General features: G+C 46.7%; 1 protein-coding gene across 1 annotated transcript in view; it reads right to left on the bottom strand.

Annotated features, from left to right (window-relative positions):
• The window catches only part of whrna (whirlin a), a gene marked incomplete at both ends in the record, with an annotated part of 163,313 nt that extends 137,875 nt beyond the window's left edge, over window positions 1-25,438 (bottom strand). The window contains one exon of the mRNA XM_080017523.1: window positions 24,638-25,438. Coding sequence (XP_079873649.1) covers window positions 24,638-25,438 — 801 coding nt within the window. The remainder of the gene's footprint in view (window positions 1-24,637) is intronic.
• Between the last annotated feature and the right edge of the window lie 485 nt (window positions 25,439-25,923).

Here is a 25,923-nt window from a genome sequence, read left to right as displayed (position 1 = left end):
GAGCCCTTCTCCTTCGATGTGCAAGATGCCCCCTCCTGTGCTTCAAATGGAGCTAATTGACCTGCAGTGCAATACTGAACCCAAAGCCAAGCTCAGGGAGGTGAGTGGAAAAGCAGACAAGCTTGGACAATTCTTGAGAGAAGTGCACTTCACCTTCCCCGAGCTTTCCAGGATGTTCAAGCGGACCATGTGCCTTTTTGGGAGCACATATCTGTGTGAAAAGCTCTTCTCCACCATGAACTTTAATAAGTCAAAGTACAGGTCCAAACTTAGTGATGAGCATCTTCAAGCCGTACTGAGGGTCTCAATTGCTTCCTTCCTCAAGCCAAAGGTGGCTCAGCTGTGTAAGAGGAAGCGCTGCCAGGTCTCTGGCAGCAAGGAGTGGGTAAGAGAAGCCTGTGTTCTGAAGAACCCTTCTTGTTCTGAACTGTCATTAATAACGATTGAGAAGATCGGATCAGTTGTACTTTTTTTTGGAATACTTGAAACCCTTTTTTTCTGAAATACTTGATGCGGCCCAGCCTCACCCAGACTCTACCTCCAGCAGCCCCCAGGTAAGTTGAGTTTGAGACCCCTGCTATAGATAAAGGCCTGGTCGAGTTGTGAACATGCTATATTGCTATATTATACTGAATTACATTATGTTATATCACTATATTCTTACATATTACTTTATTATATATCGTCATACATTATATTATTATATATTATATTATTGTGTTTATTTATTATATATCATATATGTATTATATCATAGTATATTAATGTCACATTATATTATGATGAATCATGTTTTATTAGTGTGATATTATGAAGAAAGGACAAATCACCCGTCCCTATAGTATGCATGTGATTTTCTAATTTATATATGATGAATATTTAAAACTTCCCGCCCATACGTGAGGTTTTCAAATATTTAACGCGGCCCTGCAGATGGAGGGACAGGGTGATGCCCAGTCGATTGCCAGCGCGCACCTCCCAGCCAACCCCCATCCCTCCGTCCACCCATCCTCCTCTCATCTCTCAGCCCCCTCGCTTTCTTTTATCAGCACTGTCACTCATGCTTCCTTCTCCCCCTCTCTTTCTCCCTCCCTCCCTCCCTCCCTCCCTCCCTACCTCTCTATCTCTCTACCTCTCACACACCTCTTCACTAGACGTGTCAGTGGCAGCTCTCCATCTCAATTTCACCTTTTTTCATCCAACCTTCCCCCCTTTTCTTCTTACCCTTCCTTTACCTTCTTTGGTGCTTATCTAACCCTACCTGAGCCACTGTTGTGTGTGTGTGTGTGTGTGTGTGTGTGTGTGTGTGTGTGTGTGTGTGTGTGTGTGTGTGTGTGTGTGTGTGTGTGTGTGTGTGTGTGTGTGTGTGTGTGTGTGTGTGTGTGTGTGTGTGTGAAAAGAGAGAAGGGAAGACAGGTACATGTAAAAAGAGAGTGATAATGAGAAAGATGTGATGTGAAAAAGAGAAATTGGCTGGAGTAAAGAGGAGACAGACAGATCGAGAGACAGAAAGATAGAGAGAGAGACACACAGAGAGACACAGAATAAGCTACGGACGGACAGACAGACAGACAGAAAGAAAGAGATGGATAGACAGACAGTCTATCCATCCATCCAGGAGAATCGGTGTCTCCTCTCTCCCTCCCTCCTTCATCTCCTCCAAGACCCTCCCTCTCCTTCCCGCCTTCATTCCTCCGTCCTTCTCTCCTTCATGTCCTCCCTCCTCCCTCTCTTCTCTCCTCCATCTCCTCTATCCTCCTCCTTCATCCCTCCCTCCATCCCTCCTGGCACAGATGGCTTCATTTGGGATTGGAAAGGCGTGGTCCAGCACTAATAGCAGCTTCACCGACACCTTCGATCAGCTCACTGTTTATTTTGTACACAACCGTGGGGTCCTAGCGTCTGTGTGTGTAGTATGTGTGTACTATGTCCAGTCGAGCATACTTCTATTATAGGCTTGTGTGTAGCTCTGTTTGTGAATCCAGTGTACGTCTGTGTCTAGCAACAGGCATCAGTGTGTGTGCAGGTGTATCATCGTGTAATTAGCGGGTAAACGGTGAAATTGCTCCATTGGGAGCGCCACCGATCTGAGGCCCCAATCAAGCCGCTATCCGAGCCCCGGTACGAGCGATTACTCCCCTGGAGCCGGCTCTGCTGCCTCAGGCACAGAATGAGAAGAAACAGAGTGTTCCGGCCCCGCAGTGGGTTCCGGCTCGGCGGAGGGTTCCAGCCTCGCAGAAGGTTCCAGCCACGCATGAGGCGGGTTCCACCCTCGCAGAGGGTTCTGGCCCCACAGAGGGCTCCAGCCTCACAGACGGTTCCAGCCTCGTAGAAGGTTCCGGCCCCGCAGAGTGTTCCGGCCCCGCAGAGGGTTCCAGCCCCACAGAGGGTTCCAGCCTCACAGAGGGTTCCCGCCCCGAAGAGGGTTTCAGCCTCGCAGAATTTTCCGGCCCCGCAGAGGGTTCCAGCCTTGCAGAGGGTTCCAGCCCTGCATGAGGCGGGTTCCAGCATCACAGAGAGGCAGACGCTCAAGGCGGACAACAACAATAGGGAGGCCCAAAGCTAAGATAGGTCAACGCTAATCAGCAGGTCCTAATGTGCTGAAGCCACAGGACCATGGAAACACCCAGGGACATCTTGAGGGATTGCACGGGATAAAAACTAAAGAAAACAACTGATCAAGTTAAAGACAAAATGAGCAAAAATGGCAAATGCTGAAGTTATTGCAGGAGAATTATTTTAGATTAGTATAGTCTTTGGGGATTTTTTGCTAGATCCCCTCAGGGAGGGTTCTGAGACTGTTGACAGGTACCCCTATGTTTACAGGTACCCCCCTACTGGTACAGCTACCCCCCTAGAGTTTACAGGTACCGCTCTAGAGGTCCAGGTACTCCCCAAGAGTTTACAGGTATCCCCTTGAGGTACAGGTAGCTCTGAGAGAAACAGGTACCCCCAAGAGGTACAGGTACTCCCTAGAGTTTACAAGTACACCCCTACAGGTATAGCTACCCCCCTAGAGTTTACAGGTACCCCCTAGAGTCACAGGTACCACTCTAGAGGTCCAGATACTCCCCAAGAGTTTACAGGTACCCCTGAGAGAAACAGGTACCCTCGAGAGGTACAAGTACCCCACTAGAGTTTACAGGTACCCCCCTCGAGGTACAGGTACCGCCTAGAGTTTCAAGTTATCCCCCATACAGTTTACAGTTATCCCCCCTAGTGTTTACTGGTAGCCCCCTAGAGGTGCAGGTACCCCCCAAGAGTTGACAGGTACCCCCTAGATGTACAGGTACCATCTAGAGTTTACAGATACCCCCTAGTGGTCCAGGTAGCCCCCAAGAGTTTACAGGTACCCCCTAGAGGTACAGGTACCTGTAACTTAGGGGGAACAAGAAGGTAGAACACAGGGAACCCAGGGATGTTGCAGTTAATGCAGAGTTCAGACCACATGATTCTGGCCTGATTTTCCACTCCCTGACAGATTGCAAAGCACCAGATCGGAGGAAAATCACAGTGTACTCCAGTGAGCAACAAGCGTGTGGTGGCACTGCTCACGACGCGATGCGCCTGCTCGCCGATCATTCAGCGAGATACAAGCAGGTTTAATATCTGGTCGAGTCGGGATCGAGATATCAAGCAGGTTTAATATCTGGTCGAGTCGAGTCGAGAAGGAGAGATGGGGAGACGGGAGTGCACGGAGCAGCAGCCAAAAACACACAACATACCTATATTACTTTTCTTCTCTAGGCTTTTAATATAGTTCTTATTAAAATTCAGCTTTTATTAGTTGCTTTTTTTTAACCCGAGGTGCAGCATGGTATCGCGGGCATCACTTGTCGCGTGTGTTTTCGTGACGAAACGTCGTTTGGTCCCGAAGGACCCGTCGGGGATTCCTCCTGGTGAAAGACGTTGTAACGTGAGACGCCCAGTCTCCGATCAGTCATGAAGTGTGAAACCACGACAACGTCAAGATTCCCCATCACGAGACAGAAACATGTGCAGTGTGAACAGCGCAGCGATCCGAGCCCTTTGAAAGTCGCGTGGCGTGTCCATGGCATAACCGGTGTCACCATTAACCATGATTAAAAACATGAGAATTTCCAAATCATAAACACATTAGAAGGCGTGGCATCTGTCTTTCCCTCTCTCTTCCTCCATCTTTCCCTCTATCATTCCCTCTCTCTCTATTTCCCTCCATTTGAACGTCTCTCTCCCTCCGTCTCTAGCTCTCTCTTTCCCTCCCTCTATCTCCCGCCCTCTCCCTCTCCCTGTCACTTGTTCCTTTGGATTCTCTCGCCCCTATTTGACCATCCCTCAGATCAGGCCACCTGGGACCTCTCAGAGGACACTGATATAACTGCAACTAAGTCATGCTTGTGTGTCCCTCCCTCACCCCTCCCTCAGCCCCCGGCCTTTCACTTGTTTTTTTTTTCTCATCCTACTTTCCCACCTCTCTCCCCCGTCACTCTAACAACTCTCTAACTGGAACAATCTGCTTCCCAACACACACACACACACACACACACACACACGGACACATACATGTAAAAATATAAAAATAAAATTAAATACAAAAACCAACAATGACTAACAATCCACACGCAATCAATTATCCGTCCGTGGTTTAGGGTTTAAGGTTTAAGTTTTAAGTCCCCCAACATGGCACCGTAATCCCGGCCATATTGGAGCAGCTTAGACCGACCTTGGGAATATATCATGTGGGAATTCATTCATTTCTTTTTATTTTTCCACGCGGCTTTCCCTTGTTTGTTTGGTGCTCAGCTGATGTTGGAAATATCGAGTGCATCCAACCTCTTGCATGGTGTAACCGTAGAGGAAGGCAAATGATGTAACCACACCCTTTGTTGTCCTTCAGGTTCCAATCCGAACTCCACTCCACTCCACATTCCACTGATCCTCTGCTCAGGGAAATTACCCTGAGATAACTCCCATGTTAGCATTTTTATTTATATATATATATATATATATGTATGTACTTACTTATAAGTTAACTTTAAAAATATACTTTTACTATGAATTTCTTTAAAAAATTATATTTGAATTTATGAATGAATTTCTCAATTTTAATTTTATATTTTATTCTTTTAAAATGTTTATACCTACTCTGGCTTAAATTGTATTCAATTGCATTTTATTTTATGCTACCTGTAGCATATCTGTAAAGCACTTTGAAACAGTATGTCTTAAAAAAATGATTAAATACAGACGTACACACCTTTTTCTTGTAAGGTTAAATAACTGAAGTGTGATGGAAAATCCAGCACTGGTGTCTCACTCAAGATCCTTTTACCGCCTTGTTTTATTCCCATTTCTCCAACCATAATTCTACAACCCTATTGTTTTTGTTATTCTTCTTCAGCCATTATCACCGGTCAAAGTGTCTGGTGCTCAGAAACCGTCGAACCCACGGATGCGAGTGAGTGAGATTTGTATTTGGGGCGGTCCACACACGCTGCGGTCCAAGTTTGATCCACATCCGACTATATCCGTAGGAGTAATTAGTAAATAAAAATGTTGTTTTTTTTCTCAGAGCCGGCGTACCAGAGGTGGTGGAGCAGAGCAACACCATTACCTGATGTGGTACTGCGTGTACTATATGTGCGGGGCACGACTCCGAAGGGGCTTTCGCTTTTCAGGAAGCGGCGCGCGGCGCGCTGGGATCCGGAATCTCTAATTCCTAAACCGTAAACCCTTTTATTCCCCCCATGGGCTCACATCCTTCACGCCGCTCCGTGTTTACGTCCTCGTGGCGGGCGCCGCCGTCTCTGTGGTTGTCCTCCTCGGGGTGAGATCTCGGGGTCGAGGCGAGAGACAGCGGGTAGCATTCTGCGGGAACTCGGAAAAAACGTGATCTGAGTCCCTGGGAAGTGACGCCGCGCTTCACATGAGCGGCCCCCGCGCATTTCTGCCTGCAGCTATATTTATATTAATATTTATACCCAGTCAATACATCCATCCTTACGGCCCCTGCCATCGACAGACACATGAATAAAAACTTTATGTCAAGATGTCGGACCGTGCTTCATATTATGGGTAGTACAGTAGTTATATTGGCCTAATACTGTACTGCAGTAACAGTTAGTGATGCGCGGGAGAAAATGTAGGGAAAACACGGCTCCGTTGTTCTATTTCCCATAAATTAAACCAGAATCACATAATAGCCTGCATCTGCTTAATATTGACCCCCTATTGTTTTACCGTGTGTGTGTGTGTGTGTGTGTGTGTGTGTGTGTGTGTGTGAGTGCGTGCGTGCGCACGTGTAGTGTGTGTGTGCATGCCTGTTGTGTGCAGATGTGTGGGTGTTGCACCAGTTTGCTGGTGCAGCTGATAATTGTCCCTTTTTATTAAGACAATAGCAGCTTTTGTGTTGCCATACGGGCAGCTCACACACTGCATGATGATCAGCGCCATCAAAGAGAGCGGGGGAGAGAGAAAACCAGAGAGAGGCAGAGAGAGCGAGCGAGCGAGCGAGCGAGATAGAGGATATTTCAGAGGATTTTGGCACACCATCAGAGGAACCATCAGTTATTAATGTGGATATTAACGAACAACCAGAACAGTCTGCGACGTTCCAAATATCACATTATCTTAATGGAACGCTCCTTTAAGACAATATTTAACTTTGTATGTATATATAAAGCTATGTTCTGTCACAAGATTACCAAATCCAAAATTCCAGGTGATATCTCGTCTCATATCAGGATATCAAGATGAGTCTTCACACACACACACACACACATACACACACACACACACACACACAAACACACACAAACACACACACACACACACCTAGATAGATAGATAAAGTCCATTTTGACCGATTAATCAACCGACTGATCGATCAATTTACATTTTGATAAATCGACAGGTTGACATTCAGATCCCAACAAAGACAGACAGACAGACAGATAAAGACAGACAGACAGACAGACAAACAGGCAGACAGCTCAACCCAGGATGGAGTTTAATGATAGGTTTTATTGAGTTTATTAGGTTTATTTAATTTTTATTGTATTCACTTCATTGCTGCTTTGCATTGGGGCCCATTGTGCGCTTATTAGTCGTCAGCCTGACGCACCGAAACAGTCGACAGACGGTGTGAGAGGATCAAAGTGCGTGCGTGTGTGTGTGTGTGTGTGTGTGTGTGTGTGTGTGTGTGTGTGTGTGTGTGTGTGTGTGTGTGTGTGTGTGTGTGTGTGTGTGTGTGTGTGTGTGTGTGTGTGTCAGACAGGTGAGACGGCTCCCCGGTATCAGGTTTCTCCCCTGGTGGCTCCAGGAATAAAAAGGACATCTGGAGCAACTCCCATAAGCAGCACAACACTAACCTGAGACACTGCATGGAAACAAGTCAAAAATAAATACACACACTACCTATCCTCCTACCTACAGTATCTCCAATCTATTGATACAATTTGAAAACCGATTTCACTCCCCGATTTATTTTACTGGCTCTTTTTATTCTTCCAGTTGTCACTTTATCCATTTCTGGAGACAAATCGAGTTGAATCCAATCCCCCCCCGTGCAATATTTCCCATTTTCCTCTGTGCATTCTGGATAATGGAGGGCGTGTCTAAAACGTCCAGGCAGCGTCCAACTCGCAAACAAATCAATGGATAAAAATAATAATAACTGTGGGCTCCACAGCTCGGTCCGTCTCAAAGAAAAACAAAACAGTCAGTACAGACACAAACACTCGTCACTTTCTGACGTGACCAGTGATTAACGGGAAGTTTAAAGTGGTAATCCGGAAGATTATTTTTGGGGTGAAAAAGAAAAATAAATAAATAAAATAAAATAATCCCACATTTGATATTCATCCCATATTTATTGAGCTAGTGCTGTATGAGAAGCAGCCATTCAATGTGAGCTCTGAGGTGCTTGGTCTTATAGCCGGAATAACCGGCCAGGTAGCTTTCTTAAGGCCAACCCACACTACAAGAAGAAGAATCTTTATTCGTCACGCGACACGCCACACTGCAACACACACACACGGGCTTTGGATGGTGGCCGGTGAAATGTGGCCTCTGCATTTGACCCATCCTGGCTTGATCTTCCTCCGGCGGTGCAGCCAGGAGCAGTGGGCAGCATTCAACGACGCGCCCGGGGACCTGGTTCCATCTGTCCCTCGCTGGTCAGACGATGAAGTGTGCATGTTTTTGGTCCTGTGCATGTGTCCTTGCTGATGTTAGATGGAGGAAACCCCGTGTGAGCACGGGGAGAACATGCAAACTCCACACAGAAAGGCCCACAATTGGGAGATAACCCGGAGCATGGTGCCAACGGCGCCCCAGGACCTTCTTGCTGTGAGGCAGCAGTGCAATGCACTGCGCCACCGTCCCACCGAGAAACCAGAGAGACAGAGAGACCCCACATGTAAAGAAACAAAATCAACTTCATTTTTCATCTTGTAACGGATTCCACAAACCACGTGAGATTTAACGCGGAGGTGTGGCTGCGCGAGATTACCCCAGAGTCCCGACTCTCAAAACAGGAAATCTCGCAAATCCCGCGTGATCAAACGTGACTTTTGAGTCAACAAACTGAAGAAGATCTAGACGGGCAAGAAGAAGCAGCTTTGCTCGTTTTTTGGCACTATTTTTCCAAAAGCGAAGACCCAAAAGCGAAATCGTGCGAGACGGCGTGAACATGGACTGCACACGCTGCGGCGCGGACGTCCGGAGCAGGTCGAGGGCGGAGAAGAAACACCTCGCACCGCGGGAAAAATCTGGCGCAATCGTCCTGAGAATCACCAAAAAAAAAAAATGATTAAAAAGACTTTGATCAGAATCTTCACAGGGAGGCGGGGGAGGGGGGTCGGGCCCAAAAGCGGCTTGATCGTCTTGTAGCGCCAGCCAATTACCCCCCGACGGACCGCGAGAAGGAAAACAGTCAGCTGAGCAATAAAGAAAATTAGACCAATACGATACAGATACAAACGGCCGGGGCCCGACCAAATTCACGGAGCGTGAAATCGGCCTCCTCCCGCGTAATTGGTCATTTAAAAAAAAAAAAGAAAAATACATTAAAAAAAAACAGATGCGAGGTGCCGCCGCGCCACGCCGACATTACGCCTTGCGTTTCCACGGCGATGCAACGGCGGCTCTCATTCCCGTCGATGTTGGGCGGTCTTGCCCGCCCACAGCTCTGGCATCCTTTTGGGGCAATTGTATATGGAATGATTTCAGCGCTGCAGAGTGCGCGTTAAGCTTGTCGGACGTAAACATTAAAGCACTTAAGCGTCGCGGTGAGACGTCGCCTTTTTTCATTTTAAAATCGGTGAAATCTGTTATTGTTCGGCGTTTAGCTCGGTGAAATTGCGCAAAATTCACCGTGAATTTGGTCGTAGCGCCTCAGAAAGAACTGACGGGCTTGTGTAAGGGGTCGAAGAAATGCTGCTCTGTCGACAACCCAAATTAAAATTGGTGTCACCCCTCACCATTCGGGGCCCGGTCCAGTGATTGCCCAGGCCAAGCGTCTGCAGGTCCCAAAATAAGGACCAATTGTGTCCATGATGTCAGTGCTGACAAATTCTAATTCAAACGTGATATGCAAATGAAACGCTCCGCTTATCCGTAAAATATGGAATTGTGCCCAAGGTTTTTCATTCTAACTTTGGTTTTCCCACACCAAAAATAAAGCGTCTCAAACCCAAAACACAGAGCCAACACTGAGACGCTGTAATTGCAAATGACAAGAACAAATCTTGCAAATGACTCTGGAGTTTGGAGTTTCCCCGCTGCCAAAAGGCTCTTCTTATTACTCTTGTGACACCAACTCAATAAAACAAATTAAACCACCAGTCGGAAAAAGAGACAGAATTTGCTCGTAAAAGAGCCCAGTCTCAAAAGATAGCCAACTTTTCATCACCGCAACACTAATCAATGATTGTTGTGAGGATTCCATTCAGAACTCAGAGCCAAACCAACTGAATCAAACTAAAGGAAAAGTCGGCGTCAAATTGAACGACTCGTTTGTACAATTGTTTCATCGCTACTTGGCTGGGAGTCGCTATACCAGAACGATACGAGTATAACATTTTTTTTAACTCAATGCCTCTTTCGATAGCTAGGCAAAAAGAAAATAAAAATCCTAGGCACACAAAATGGGATTATTTTCTATTTTTTATTATTATTAACAACCTGCACACAATGCTGGTACAGAAAATAAAAAAATCACTGAACACATAGCAACACATTTGTAATAATGTTTATAATAATGGTAATAACAGTAATTAACATTATTATTACTATTCTTAAATGTTTTCCCTACCTTGTACAGAAGGTCTATCATTTTTAAGTCATTATTATTGCTTTCATTGTTGCATTATTTCTTTTTTTCCTCTAATGTTGCTTCACTTGTAAACACGGCACAGTGGTCCCAGTGGGTTTCCCCTGCAATGAAGGATAAATAAAATAAAACAAGAACACCATTGTGAACAAAAATGTAAATGATTGTACAAAACTCCGGTTGTTCAGGCGTGCATGAAGTATCCAAGGTTTTTGCTTCAGTTGGACGACTTTAGCTTTTTTTTTTTTTTGGCGATGCTGGGGTTCTTTGACAAGGAACCCCAGCATGTCAAGGTTGTCCTGGGTCAGTCTTGACCGTCTTGGGCTGCGGATGAAGCCAGAGGCACTGAAGACCCGCTGAGATGTACAGCTTGAAGCAGAAATGCACAAATATCTTCTGGCAAACTCTGAAAGGCAAAGGAGCGTCTCTTCATGCGCTTTCCACCAATTAAGTGGATCCTCCTCTGCACCGAGTTCTGGCATTTTGCCGTATACCAGTAACTCACTGGAAAGTTTCTCTTTCGGGCCGTGCTCTGCACTGGCAGATGGGTCCTCTCCTTGCTCATCCTTTTTCTCCTCTTGAATATTTGACAGCAGGCTCTTCAAAATCAGTCCTGGTTTTCTTGGCCCCTTGCTCAGGAGCTTCCCATAACTGTGTTGGCTGAGGCTGCTGGGGTCCTCCTTCCTCCTGGGCAATGTCTCTCTGAGTCTGATCCAGAGGACCTTGCCTGAGCTCTTTTTCCCGCTTGACAAAACTGTCCTTGAAACTGGGATGGAGGAAGGTGGCAGTGTTAAGAACATTACAACGTTTGTGGTGTGGAGGGTGGTGTGGTTTAAGCAGCCACACCTGTCCTGGGTCTAGGTAATTGGGCCCGTGATAAGGGCGGCTGTGCGCCTGTTGCTCGTCAGAGCACTCAACGAGCAACCGGTAAACCACACACACAAGATAGCCTCTGTCATGGCAAAGTTCCATCTGCTCCCGGCTTGTTCCATCTGTCCACCCTCTACAATGAACTGGTGTGTTTGCAACATCTCTGCCTGTGCCTGAGGTACAGAGGTTACTGCAAGTGGCTCCAGAGGGACAGTCAAGAAGGGCCTGGACAGTCGAGTGGGAGTGGGAGCCTTCGCGACTCCACTGCCACATCTGGGACCCAGGTGGAGGAGTCAAGGGTGAAAAGCTGCCACGCCGACAATGGACAACACTCAACCGGCTGCGAACAGGTGTGGGTCGCTTCAAGTCCTCCGTGGAAAAATGGGGTCTCTCTGACAGTGCTGCCTGCGAATGTGGGGAGCCTGAGCAAACAGCGGACCACATTATCAAAGGATGCAACTACCACAGTCTACCGTCTGAAGCTTGCCTCTTCGAAGGGGACCTGGCGACGATGAAGCGGCTACTCGATAGTGTACTGGACGTATGATGTCATACGAAAGAAAGAAAGGAGGGCCCTGAAAACACCACTCGGGTGGGGTGTGGCAGGCGGATCTGCCACAATGCTGTAAATGCAGGTGCTCATACCGCTGCCTGAAAGCACTTTGTATCTTGTCCTTCATCACCTTTGCCAGGACGCTATCACTCTCATGTTTCAGACATGAAAAAAATCTTCCACATCAGGGGCAAAACAGAGGAGAGTGTGTGGTGTGTTTTTCCCCACTGAGCGCATCGGTGAAAGTGCTCAGTGGGGCAAGAACATCTCGTGTTTCGAGAATGGTGATATCTCGTTCTTTTGGCATGAGGTGCCATTTATTTCTGTCCTTTGCCAGGAAAGCGCCAGAACAGCTTGCTGCTTTTTGAGGAAGCGCTCCATCATGTCATAAATGAATTCCAGCGTGTGGGTTCAAAGTGGATCAGTTTATGATCTGGTAGAGTAAGGTCTCTCTGGACACCGTCTTGCGTAGCCTAGATAGTGCTGCAGACACCGGGTTAATACCTATGTCCAAAACATGGGATCCCATGTGTAGTCCTCCTGAAACGCCTTCATATTGTTCGAGGCATTGTCTGCTGTTATAGCTGCCATTTTGGGCATGTCCACCTCCCATCTATCTTCAATCATCTCCTCCAGAGCCCCCGCAGACTCTCTGCCCTGTTGTCAGTGTTTAGGCCACAACAGCCTAAGCAACTGGGCTGCATGTCCCATGTACAGCCCGACCGATCCCAGATTTTAGGCTCTGATAACAATTACCAATGTTTTGCCGATATTTTGTCCGAAAGTGCAAAATTTTAAAATCGAATTGAAAAACATATATTTTATTAAAGTTTCTATGTTTGAAAACATTTTACTCTTAAGAGAACAAATAAATAAGGATAAACATACAAATAATTTTTTGATAGCTTCAAAAAAGGTAAATGGTATTATTATTATTATTATTTTTTTTTTTTTTCGCGCTCAATCATCACTTCCAGAACAAATTTGTTTTCTGAGTTTCCCATGAACGCAGCATCGCTTCCTGTTTGGAAAATCGTGTCCGTGTCTTAACGTGAGTGTAAACAAACATGGATGGATTTATAATGCCTAGTTAGACTCTCCTAACTCCTAAGTTAGACTCCTAACCCTAACCCCAACCCTTATTTTGGTGAGTTACTTAAAAGTAGTGCAAAACAGACAAGTACAGGATAAACAAACATTATGTTACGTGAATGATGTTTTTTTGTTTATTATACTAATTAAAAAATCTGGACACATCGACTGCATAACTACCAATCCCGACGTGGTCAAAAAAGTCAAATAATTGCTGATGTATCGGCCAAACCGATAGATCGCTCGGGTTCTAGACCCCTGACTCTGTTATGGACTTCAGTGTCATGATACATGAGAGAAAATCCATAATAAGGTTTGATGGTATAATTAAGAAATATTATAATTATTATGAAAAACTAATTTTTCAGTGCATATACAAGTGGGTCTCTGATGGAACTAACAACACACAAACTGTGAAATAAGACAACCAGGTCAGTTTTTTGTGAGCTGTCTAATCCAGAATACATGTGGTGAAACAAGCTGTTCAGATATGCAGCCCTGATCAATGTCATGTCAGGCCTCAGTAGAATTAGAACCACCCCCACCATCTGAGTTACTCCACCCACGGCTGAAGAAATAACACTGATCATAACAAGCACTGCCGGTCACTGCTCTGTTGGCTGCACAGAGCAGCACAAATCTTTTGAAAGAAGGAGGAATTAATAAGCAATTGTGCGTGAATAAACTGAAGATGATGGAAATGTAAGTATTTAAAAAATAATTCTGCTGTGTGTTTCTTTCAAAAAAAAAAAAAAAAGGATGCCGGAAGACTGCGGCACTGTGCGTTTTTTCCAAACATAACCAATAAAAATACTGTGTTTTTACTGTAGATGTATTCATTTTCTACGTTTACGTGACACAAAAAATTTCCCGTGTGCAGTGCCAGTGTCTCCCACAAGCTTGAAGAACGTCAACGAAAGTTGGAACAAACTTTTGAATGAGGCCTTGTAGATCTAATATGAGTATAGATTCAGCAACTGGATTGATTATTTCTCGCTTCGAATTTGTTCAGAAACTGATTTTGGTGCTCTGACGAGGTCAAATCGGTGAAGGTTGACTGAGTAAATACAACGGAACCCGGAAGTAAAGCTCAAACCCCATTGGCTCAGAGAACTAGGGGCCTCAGCAGGGAGGATCCACCCACCCAGAACGTCCTGGGACAGGATGGATTTAGAGGCATGTCACTATGGCTAGAATGCATAATCTGAGTGTTATTTTCAACAAATCAATTTCAAAAACATGTTTTGGGGACCTCAGAAACCATAAAATCGCTTACTGAAAAGGAGCATAATAATCCCATAAACGTTTAAAGTTTGTAGCATGGTAACAGAAAAATAGGCTATACAATCTATTTCTTAAATACAGCTCATGGGGGCAACGCGTGCCGTAAAACAGCCAGTTTAGAGTGCCACCAATTTTTTACAAAAACATCCATATTTTGCGCCAGCGTATTGATATCGTATCGCAAGAGTAAGTATCGCGATATATTCCGATATGGATAATTTGTCACTCCCACTATTTTCTTTAGAGGACTGCCACAGATTGAGGACCAGTTGGTTTCCTCACTTGTCGTTTCATCTGTGCTGCCTTGGCATGAACATCTGATCATGGATGTTTGGTTTTTTTTATAGCGTTGGTGCTGGTGGGTATCGTTTTAAACACATGCTATTGAAAAGGTGTCTAAGTATCCATACTTTGGACGACCTCATCAGCTCTTATATTGTACACTTCTGTCTGTCTGTTCTCTCCATCGTAGCCATGGAGGATGTGATGTACGTGTGCATCACTGAATCGTCCGTAGAGCCTTGAAAAGCGACTCCAGTGATTACCGTTCCGTTGGATTAGCGTCCCATTTCTGTCATCTGTCACTCAGCGCCCGCTTTGAAGCGACTATCTCATGAACGACTCTTCACGCTCACTCGAAGCCGGCTGTGTGTGTGTGTGTGTGTGTGTGTGTGTGTGTGTGTGTGTGTGTCTGTCAGATTGATTACATACGTCAGTATTGGCAGCATGGATTTGTGTGTACTGTAGTATATGTGTGTGTATATATGGGGTGATTTAGGTGACTGCGTCTTTCACTTTTTTCCATGCGCGCACGTGTGCGTGTGTGTGTGTGTATGTGTGTGTGTGTTCTCGTTTTTAGTTCGAGTTCATAGGTCAGTATTGGCAGCATGGATTTGTGTGTACTGTAGTATATGTCTGTGTGTATGTATAAAGGGTGATTTAGGTGATTGCATCTTGTGTGTGCGTGCGTGCATGCATGCGTGCGTGTGTGTGTGTGTGTGTGTGTGTGTGTGTGTTTGTCTTTCAGTTTGAGTACATAGGTCAGTGTTGGCAGTATGGATTTGCATGTACTGTAGTATATGTGTGTGTGTGTGTATATCGGGTGACTTAGGGGATTGTATCTTTAACTTTTTTTGTGTGTGAGAGAGAGAGAGAGAGAGAGAGATTTGTGTGTTATGTGTGCGTGTGTGTGTGTGTGTGTGGGGGGGGCATGGGCGTGTGTGTGGGCGTGCACGCTCGCGGCGGCCCACTCAGGATCCCTGGTACCTGTCATGGTGAGACAGGTGAATCCACAGATAACAGCGGAGCTTTGCAAATGCTTCGTTGCTATTCCGGGGGCGGACGCCTCTGTCGCACCGTCGTGCCGATTTCTGTTCAACCGTGAATTCCTCCACGAGAGGTCGGAGCGCACGTGATCTGATCAAAGATCCCGAATCAACCACTGCTGGAACATTTGGGGTTTTCTATTTTTTTAAGTGTTGAGGGCGATGGCTATGGTGACGAGGCTCTCAATCGCTTGTATTTTTCTGTCTCAATGCTTCTCGTGAGGATTCCATTCAGGATTCAGAGCCGAAACAAACTAACTAAACGTCTGAGTCAAAAAAGGAATCGGTCGTAAAGAGCCGAAATCTCCAAAAAGAGCCGAACTTCTTTTATTTATATTGTACATACTGTTCGGCCTCAACATTAAAACCACTGACAGGTCAAGCGAATAACCTTCCTCATCTTCGAGTTGTTCCAGTGGCACCTGTCAAGGGGTGGGATATATTAGGCAGCAAGTGAACAGTCAGTTCTTGAAGTTGATGTGTTGGAAGCAGGAAAAATGGTCAAGCATAAGGATCTGAGCCACTTTGACAAGGACCACATTGTGATGCTAGATGACTGGGTGAGAGCATCTCCAAGACGACAGGTCCTGTGGGTCTTTCCAGGTATGCAGTGGTTAGTAGCTACCAAAAGTGGTCCAAGGAAGGACAACCGGTGAACCGGCGACAGAGTCATGGACGCCCGAGGCTCATTGATGCACGTGGGGAGCGAAGTCCAACCCGTCTGGTCTGATCCCACAGAAGAGCTACTGCAGCACAAATTGGTGAAAAAGTGAAAGCTGCCGTGACAGAAGGTGTCAGGACACACAGTGCATCACAGCTCGCAGTCTGGGTCAAATTGAACAACTATTTTTTTAACACCAAGTTACTTTTAAAGAGCTGAATCCCCAAAAAAAAGCCAAACTTCTAAATGTATTTATATTGTTCATATAGCCCGTATATTTTTCTGTCTCAATGCTTCTCCTGAGGATTCATTAATTCGGAATTCTGGGCCGAACCAATTGAATCAAATGAGCGAAGAGACAAATTGAACAACTCCTTGTTTACTGAATCACTCGTAAGGAGCCGACTCCCCGGAAAAAATGATAAACTTTTCCTCACTACTTCAACCCTATCCTAATCTGGCCCATGATAATAATAATAATAATAATAATAATAATAATAATAATAATAACAATAATAAAATGTTATTGTTACTGTTATCATAATTACTAAGAATACAAATAATAACAGGTAGTGGTAGACCGATTAATCGGTCAGCCTATTAATTGGGCAGGTGGCAGCTGTGTCCTCACTCGGTCTAGTCTCTGACGGCGAGCCCCACACACACACACACACACACACACACACACACACACACACACACACACACACACACACACACACACACACACACACACACACACACACACACACACACACACACACACACACCGCTGCAGTGCCCACACAGCCCGGCCTCCTCTCACTTCCTGCTTTCACTCGTCTCAGGCGCTTCGGTTTGTTAGGGTGTTACTCATTGAAGATGGCCACTGCAGAGCGTCCGTGACCGGTTTGGAAAGAAAACAGCAGGAGTGGCGCTCGCATCTGAGGCGAAAGGTAAACCTAACTCAGAGATTTGGAGTTTGTTTTTTTTCCTCCTACAGATAGCACCGCTGCACCTTGCGGAGACTTTCTTCCTCCCCACCAGACTTTAATATGACGTCCTTTATTATTATTTTTCTTATCGTTTATAATGATTTATTTTTCATTCATAAGGGTTTTTTTTTTGGCATAACTGTGGACATTTATTTAGTTCCTGAATTTTTTATTTAAATGCAGACAATAACATGAGTGTTAAATGTTAATTTTAGTTCAGCAACTTTGTGTCTCATTTGATAACATGAAACATGATATTTGCATAATATATATCGGCAAACCCCACTCTCTAAATATCGGCACCGGCAATGGAAAAACCTATATCGGTCGACCACTAATACCGGGGCATTGAATGCAGTGTTTGGTTCGAAACAACACCATTTTAAAGCTCCCACACTTTATGCAATGCAAATGGCATAAACTGGAACCGCACCTCCTTTGCATTCTTGCAGATTGATTTTGCACCTCAGCGACCGAGAGCAAGACAAATGGGACATAAAGTCATGGTGACATTTCAATTCAGAGCGGGCTCAAATTAAATTATCCACAAATCTAGAGCGTTAGAAAACCCAATCAGCGTAAATCATATCAGCGATATGTGATTGTGTGGTGCTCTGACGGACTAAATGTTGCCCCAGAGTTACAACCAGTTCATGGGCTTTTTGATCATAGTCTGAAATCCATAATATCGCCTTTTCAGATCTTCTTCCGGTCGATTTGGGTTTGGTTTTTTTTTCTTGAACAAGTGAGGTGGTCGGGATATTTTATCCATTTACTGTATTTCTGTGCCTTCCTGACCTTTGCATTCTTGCCGGAGAAAGGCGGCGGACCCCGCCGCCAACAGCGGACGACGGCAGAGGAGGACGTGCATGACTCAAACGCACTGAATGGCTGTCTCCTAAACAAACTAAATATGAGGTTTTTTTGACAAGAAAACCTTACAGATTACCACCTAAAGGTCAGCCCCGGTGAACCCACTCTGCCGCCTCATTTCCTTCCCGCGCATGGACGACTTGGACCGGAAGCGTCGCGGTACATGCCGATAGCCTGTTTTCTGAAAACCCTGACCCCGTGTCGGGGGTCGGGGATGAAGGAGATTAATTTTAAAATTTTTTTATTCTTTCTTTTGGAGACCTTTCGTCCATTCCTGAACCTTTGAAAAACATGGGGGCGGGGGGGGGGGCCCACCGCGGTAAGTTTTTGGATCTTTGCGAAATATTGTTGAAGCCTCCAAATCCCTCACTGGCTCGTTAGAGGCCGCTCCGACCAAAGGATGGATCCCTAACCTTTCCCCGGCACGCCGCCACACATCTCTTGTTATTGTGGAAATGCAAATGGAGACTCCCCGTCCCCAAACCGTCGGCACATGAAACGGATTCCCACGCGTCATGCGCTGGTTTTCATCGTTTCCCATCCGGTGCCATGACATGTCTGAATGAGCAGATTCCTCTTCCTCTTTTACTGAGGCCACGGCATTTCCCCTTCTTCCTTCCTCCCCCGCTTCCTCTCATTCCTTCCTCCCTCCCCTTCCCGCCTGTTCCTCATCACTTCCTCCATTTTTTTTTTTCCTTCCTTCCTCCCTCCCTCTCATGCTCCCTTCCCCTCCGTCAGCACTCCTCCCTTTCTATCATTCTACCTTTCCTCTCCTCCCTCTTCCATACCATCATTCCTCCTTTCCTCCCTCCCTATCTCCATCCCTCCCTCCTCCCTCCCCATATAAGGATGGGGGTAAAAACTCCCCGCTCCATCACTCACGTGTACGCTCCACAGTCAGACTGATCCTCCCTCTTAATTAAAGCACTTTAATATTTCACCTGGTAATTAACTGCGTGTGTGTGTGTGTGTGTGTGTGTGTGTGTGTGTGTGTGTGTGTGTGTGTGTGTGTGTGTGTGTGTCAAAGACACTGCAACACACACACACACACACACACACACACACACACACACACACACACACACACACACACACACACACACACACACACACACACACACACACACACACACACACACACACACACACACACACACACACCCACGGGGGGGATCCCTGCCAGGATGGAACCTTGAATCATTCATCACCCCCCTGCCCCCCACCTTCCCGCCCCCAGGGTTCCTCCCCCACTCCGTCCACGGCTCCGCGCCGCCGACCTCCGCCCCGCGTGGGCCTCCACCTCTGAGCTGCCTCCAGGCTGCACACCACCTTCGTGTTGCTGCCTGCCATTCTGTGTCTGGATATCACCCGAGGGACCCACGCTATGATGCTTTGGGATAATTGCTGAGACGCACCAGTCGTACGCGCGCGCGCACACACACTTACAGACACACACACACACACACACACACAGACACACACACACACACACACAGAAACACACAGAAACACACACACACAGAAACACACAGAAACACACACACACCCCACAAAAGGAAAACCCTACGGCCTTGTCCCTTTCTGGTTACACGCCGGTCGTGGGAAGGCTAAAGTGACCTCGTGGGCAAAGTTCAGATGTTTGGGTTTGGATCTCCAGAGAGCTTAGGAGTGAACCTGAAACACACACACACACACACACACACACACACACCGGGAAAATCCCCAATAGGTAAACCCTACGGTTCGGTCGCTTTCTGATTACACACTAATCATGGTGAGGGCTGAAGGGCCCTGGCGGCTGAAGTTCAAACAGTTCGGGATTGGGTCTCCAGAGACTGCTTAGGGTGAATGAAACACACACACACACACACACACACACACACACACACACACACACACACACACACACACACACACACACACACACACACACACACACACACACACACACACACACACACACACACACACACACACACACACACACACACAGAGATTAAGTGGATGCCAAACTCCTAATTGCAGTTGCTCTCCCTTAGAGTTGACAACAACTCACCTGTCTCTCATCATGTCCTCATCTCCTATTCCACATCTCCTAGCTCCTAGGTTCCATCACAGTATCCTATTCCATTCCTCCTACCTCCTAGGTTCCATCTCAGTATCCTATTCCATATCTCCTACCTCCTAGGTCCCATCTCAGTATCCTATTCCATATCTCCTAGCTCCTATTAATCCTTCCACTGTTTGGTTTCCTCCTTCCTTCCTTCCTTCCTTCTTATCTTTCTCCCTTCTTCCTTCCTATCTTTCTTCCTTCTATCTTCCTATCTTCCTTCCTATCTTTCTCCCTTCTTGCTTCCTTCCTTCCTTCCTTCCTATCTTCCTTCCTTCATATCTTTCTCCCTTCTTCCTTCCTTCCTTCCTTCCTTCCTATCTTACCCCTTTCTTCCTTCCTATCTTTCTCCGTTCTTCCTTCCTTCCTTCCTTCGTTCCTTCCTATCTTTCTCCCTTCTTTCTTCCTTCCTATCTTTCTCCCTTCTTTTCTTCCTATCTTTCTCCCTTCCTTCCTTCCTATCTTTCTCCCTTCTTCCTTCCTATCCTACTCCCTTCTTTCTTCCTATCCTACTCCCTTCTTTCTTCGTTCCTTCGTTCCTTCCTTCCTATCATTCTCCCTTCTTCCTTCCTTCATATCTTTCTTCCCATCTTTCTCCCTTCTTCCTTCCTTCCTTTCCTCCCTGCTTCCCTTCCCTCCTCCCTACTCTCTATGACAAACCCATCAGATTAAAGGGCTCAACAGACGGGGTTTTACCCACAACGCACTCCGTGTCTCATCGCCGGTGTGGCCGCGTCTCCGCAAATGGGATGATTTATGTCTCTATTTCTCATCCCATCACATCTCCTGCTCCTCAGGCCCCGAAAAACATCATCTCAAAAAAAAAACAACAAAAAAAAAAAAGATGAAAACGAACGAGAGAGAGAGAGAGAGAGAGAGAATGGAAGAAGAAAAAAGGCTTGAATGCTGACTGGGTGGCTTCACCTTGGCACGGACTGAGGCCAAGTCCAGATCCAAGGATGAGATGGGAGAGAGAGCGAGCGAGAGAGAGAGAGAGAGAGAGAGAGAGAGAGAGAGAGAGAGAGGAGGACACAGAGACAGACAGGAAGAAAGAAAGAAGGAAAGGGAGGAAGGAAAGGAAGGAAGGAAGCAAATAAAAAAAAGCTCTCCTTACTTCAAATATTGTGAAAGAAGTTCAAAAAATTTGGATGATTGAACAAGTATGTAAACATATTTTTGTGTATTTCACCTGTACACATTTAGTGTAAAAACGTATTTATCTTTTCTAAATAACTTCATTTCAAATAACCCTTTTCTGTTCATTCAAGGATACAGCACATCAATATGGGCATTTGCATATACATACAGTATATATTCATATATACACATATATATATATATATATATATATATATATATATATATATATATATATATATATATATATATACACACACACACACACACATATATAGTGATTTCTGTTAGATAAGATCACAAAAAATATTTCGGTATTTTCTAAATCTCAAAATATTAATCCCAAGGCTCCACGTGCAACATGCAAATGATGGAGACATGATTTAAAAAAATGTACATGTAATAATAATAATAATAATAAATATCATTCATCAGCCATTTGGAACAATGGAAAACAATGCTTTTTATTGCTTGGACCTGTCATTTTTTGTTGTTTTCTCAACTTAAGGAGAATGGAAGGGGCACGTTGTTGTTTTTTGTTTTTTTTAATAGAGAAGCCCCGTAGTGAATACACGAGCAGCAATTTGAAGCAGATCCAAGTTGCTCCAATAAATTTGTATTCCCTAGCAAACGCGTGTTTATCAACATAAAGCCACGTGAAGGGTGGGCCGGCGTGTGGGCGCGTGCCCGCGTGCGAGCGTGCGTGAAATTCCAAGATGAATTTCTTCCGCGGACAGTTCGTGCGGCCTCATAAAACCAAGGTCCCCACAAGGTTCCTCTAATGAATGTGTACTGTCCACAAATCAACTGTCCTCGTTTTGCCGCCTCATTTGCTAATAGGCTCCAGACTCCATAACGGGACTTAAACTATCGACCGGGAGGGGGGCGTCTAGGTTTCGGGGGTCTGCAGCCGGAGGGCCGTCCTCCTCCCACCGTATGGCTACCACCTGCCCCCCAAGGTGTCCCATTACCAGAACAGGTTTCCAGGTAGTGCTCGGAGTGTAGGTTACACCACCAGGGAGGGTTCCCAAACTGTGGTCCAAGGGCCCCCGTCGGGGACCCTCAAAAGAATAACACGGGGTCGACAGCGAGAGAGAGTTTTTTTTTCATTTATCATATTTGTTTATAGTATTTTAACATTTTACCTTCATATTTTGATATTTATATATATTATTTATATTCAATGTGAGATTTTTTTGCTTTTTTTGTCAGCAAGATTTAGGTTAATATTAACCCACGGGGGTTCGCGGCCTCCTAGGGGGCCCTCAAAGGAATTGCATGGGGTCCACAGGGGAAAAAAAAAAGTTTTATATTTTCTATACATTTTTCTCTACAAAATATCTCTGCCCAACCTCGCCAAAGAAAATATTACACCAAATGACTAATATTATAGGCTGATTATAGGCTGATAAAATGTGTACAACTGTTTTCTGTTTTTGGAAGGGGGGGGGGGGGGGGTCCCCAGCACGAGCCAAGTCTTGCCGAGGGATCCCTGAGGGAAATAGAATTGGGAACCGCCAGGTTACACGATGGTGCTACAACTCATTGCTCGTAGCTATAAGCCTACAAATCATCCATCAAAGCCAACGCCGTGAACAACAAAAGTAATTCCTCCGGGGTTTGTTATCGTGGTTGGGGTGAGTTTCAGACACCAAGGCCAAGTACATAATTAATTTCTACAAGCAGCTGATTATACAACGGAGATTTAAGGGTCGGGGTGGACGGGGATCCACACAGGGCTTGAACTCATCATCACAAATAACAATTAGGTGAAATTGGGTCTGCTCAAGGGCGTCGATCGTGTGTGTGTGTGTGTGTGTGTGTGTGTGTGTGTGTGTGTGTGTGTGTGTGTGTGTGCGTGCGCGACATCTGTGATAAACGAAACCGGCCATTTCAACCCTGTCCAACTATCATATTATGATGAATGAAAAATATATGAACTGTATCTACATAATATGATGAGGTCAAAACAAGAAAATAAGCAACTTACCACTCGAAAAACTGGGCGTAAAAAGGGCGTAACTTTGGGTTGAACATTAGGGCGGCTTGAGGTCTCCACCCTCCTCAGGGAGTATTTATTTTCCAAAAATGGCTGTTAAATGATGATTTCTCCTGACTGTTAAGAGTAAAAGGACATCCCAAAGTAGTGCAGCTACAAAGCTTTAAAGGAGCAATAGACAACCGTGCTGTGGTTCAAGCAGCCACACCTGTCTCGGGTCTAGGCAATCGGGCCCGGGACCAGGGCGGCTGTACACCTGTTGCCCGTCAGAGCAATCAACGGGCGGCGGGTAAAACACCCATCCCCACACCCACACACGGGGAGGAGACGCTGTCAGGACATGTGTCTACCTGCCCCCAGCTTGTTCCATCTGTCACCCCTCTGCAGTAAACGGGTGTGTTTTCAACATCTCTGCCTGTGTCTCTGCGTCTGACGGCCCTGGAAACACCACTCGGATGGCGTGTGAAGGAAGCGGCTCCGTCACCACAACGTTTTAGCTTTTACTTCCCATTATGGAGTTGACGTTGACTGCACAGTGTAATGGCTATAGAATAATGACACCATCTGTAAGCCTCCGTATCACCATGCAGTACGGGCTGCGTCCGGCTTCGAATCCCCGGGAAAATTATCGATTTGCGGCAGTGCGTCACAGGAAGTGCGTCGGCCATTAGTGAGAATGGGGGACGGTGGAGCACTAAGGGAGCATAAACACTTGAATAAAAAAAGACTCCGTGAAATCGGTGGAGAAATGGAAATGTTGTCGTGCTCTTTATCCAGAAAAACCGCAGCTCCCCACGTTGGCTTGCACTTGTTTGCGGGGGCCGGCTCGGCCCGCTCCAAGGCGATGGCGGCGGCGCTGATGCCTCGCAGCGACCGGCCGAAGGACTCAGGACTGCAGCCTCCGTGTATATACTGTATGTCTATGATCGTGCGACCGCAAGATAAATAAGATGAAATAAAAATTGGGAGCATTTCAATTGACTCCTTCAGTGAACGTGCTTCTTTCTTCTCCCTGATTTCCAAAAGAGTTGCCCTTTGAATCTAGTTGTTTTGTTCTAGTATTTGTGTTTTAAAATGTTGCGTGCCCAAGTAAAGTTGACGTTTCCCATTCCCTGGACATATCTTAAGAAGCATTATGCTTTAACCCCTATTGCCCTGTGAAAATAACTCATGTTGCAGTGTTAATGGCCGTCAGTCATCTGGAAGTTCACACGCCGACGCCTCATTTGCACCGTTTTGTGCATCCATGTAAAAACTAGTCTCCAGCCTTTAAAGACACAAATTGGTCCCGACACCAAAATCCAAACCAACAACTTCCTCGTGCTTCACGACGTGGTACAAACACCCCCCACCCCCCAACCCACGGCCACACAACACCCCACCGCCCTCAAAAAACAAGCCCCCCCCCCCAAAAGAAAACTTCCTCCCAACTGCAACAGCAACTCACCTTGACCGCGTCGGCGTGGGTCACCTTCTCGAACACCTTGTCGTTGACCTTCATGATCTGGTCGCCGATGCGGAGGCCTTCCTTCTCGGCCAGCGACCCGGGCTCCACCAGCGACACGTAAATCCCCACGCCGTGCTCCGACCCGCCGCGGATGCTGAACCCCAGGCCCTCGTTGCTCTTGTGCCGCTTCATGGAGACCCGGCGCAGCTCCCCGGGGGGCTCGTGCACGAAGTTCCTGCCCAGCAGCGGCACCAGGGGCAGGGGCGTCGCCGTCCCCTCGCTGCTGGTGCTGAAGCTGTCCGGCGACCCGTGCAGGGCCAGGGCGCCCGCCCGGGGCTGGGCGGCCTCCGGCGGGCGGTTCGGGGAGAGGCCACCCGGCGACGGGGTCAGACCGCCGAGTGAGTCCGCCGGCGGCGGGAGCAGCGGCGGCGGCGGCGGCGGGGGCGGGTCAGGCGTGCCGTTGGCCCACCCGTCCGCCTTGAGGTAGAGTCCCTCCGAGGTGTACTGGTCGAACAGCAGCTGGTCGGAGCGCGGGATGACCAGCCGCAGCATGGGCAGCAGCTGCCGCTTGCTGGGCGCGTCCAGGATGACGTGGAGCGTCTGCACCAGGTCGTACACGTTGCGCTTGGCGTGGTACACGTTGAGGCAGTGCACGAAGCGCTCGCGCTCCGGCTCGCTGAGCAGCAGCGTGAGCGCGTGGTGCAGCTTCTTGACGTTGGCGGAGAGCGCGCGGGCGCTGCTCGAGGCCACCGAGTTGGCGGACGAGCTGAGCGACGCGCGCTCCAGGTCCGCGCCGCTCATCGCGCGGGCGGCGGCGGGCGGGCGGGGGTGTGACGCGGGCGGCTTCACTCAGCACGCGGCGCGCGGTTGGAGCGCTACGACATGTTGTGGGAGCCAATACGTCAATGAGCCATGACACGGAGCGGCATCAAATCTAATGGAATCGGAAAATGAGTTGTGACGTCCTACTCGTTTTAACTTCGTTGCGTTTTGCCAGTGTCTTTAAATTCTTGGTTCCATGCGACGATATGGTTTCGATGGGAGCTGCCGGGACGCCGCGATCTCCCTCTGACCACGAATAAACGATCAACCTTTATATCTGTCTGATAATAATAATAATAATAATAATAATCATAATAATAATGTCAGATATAGAAAGATAAAACTGAATAAACCACCACGGCGCAGGGTGCTCAACTTCCGAAAAGGCGCAACCTCAAATACACGCAAATTAATCCCGCAGGGGACACGCGCGCCCCTTATAATTCACATTATTATTATTATTA

This window comes from Zeus faber, assembly GCF_960531495.2.
Source record: "Zeus faber genome assembly, chromosome: 17".
Taxonomy (NCBI): Eukaryota; Metazoa; Chordata; class Actinopteri; order Zeiformes; family Zeidae; genus Zeus; species Zeus faber.
The sequence above is the reverse complement of the archived record's forward strand: the minus strand, read 5'-3'. Positions and strand labels throughout refer to the sequence as shown.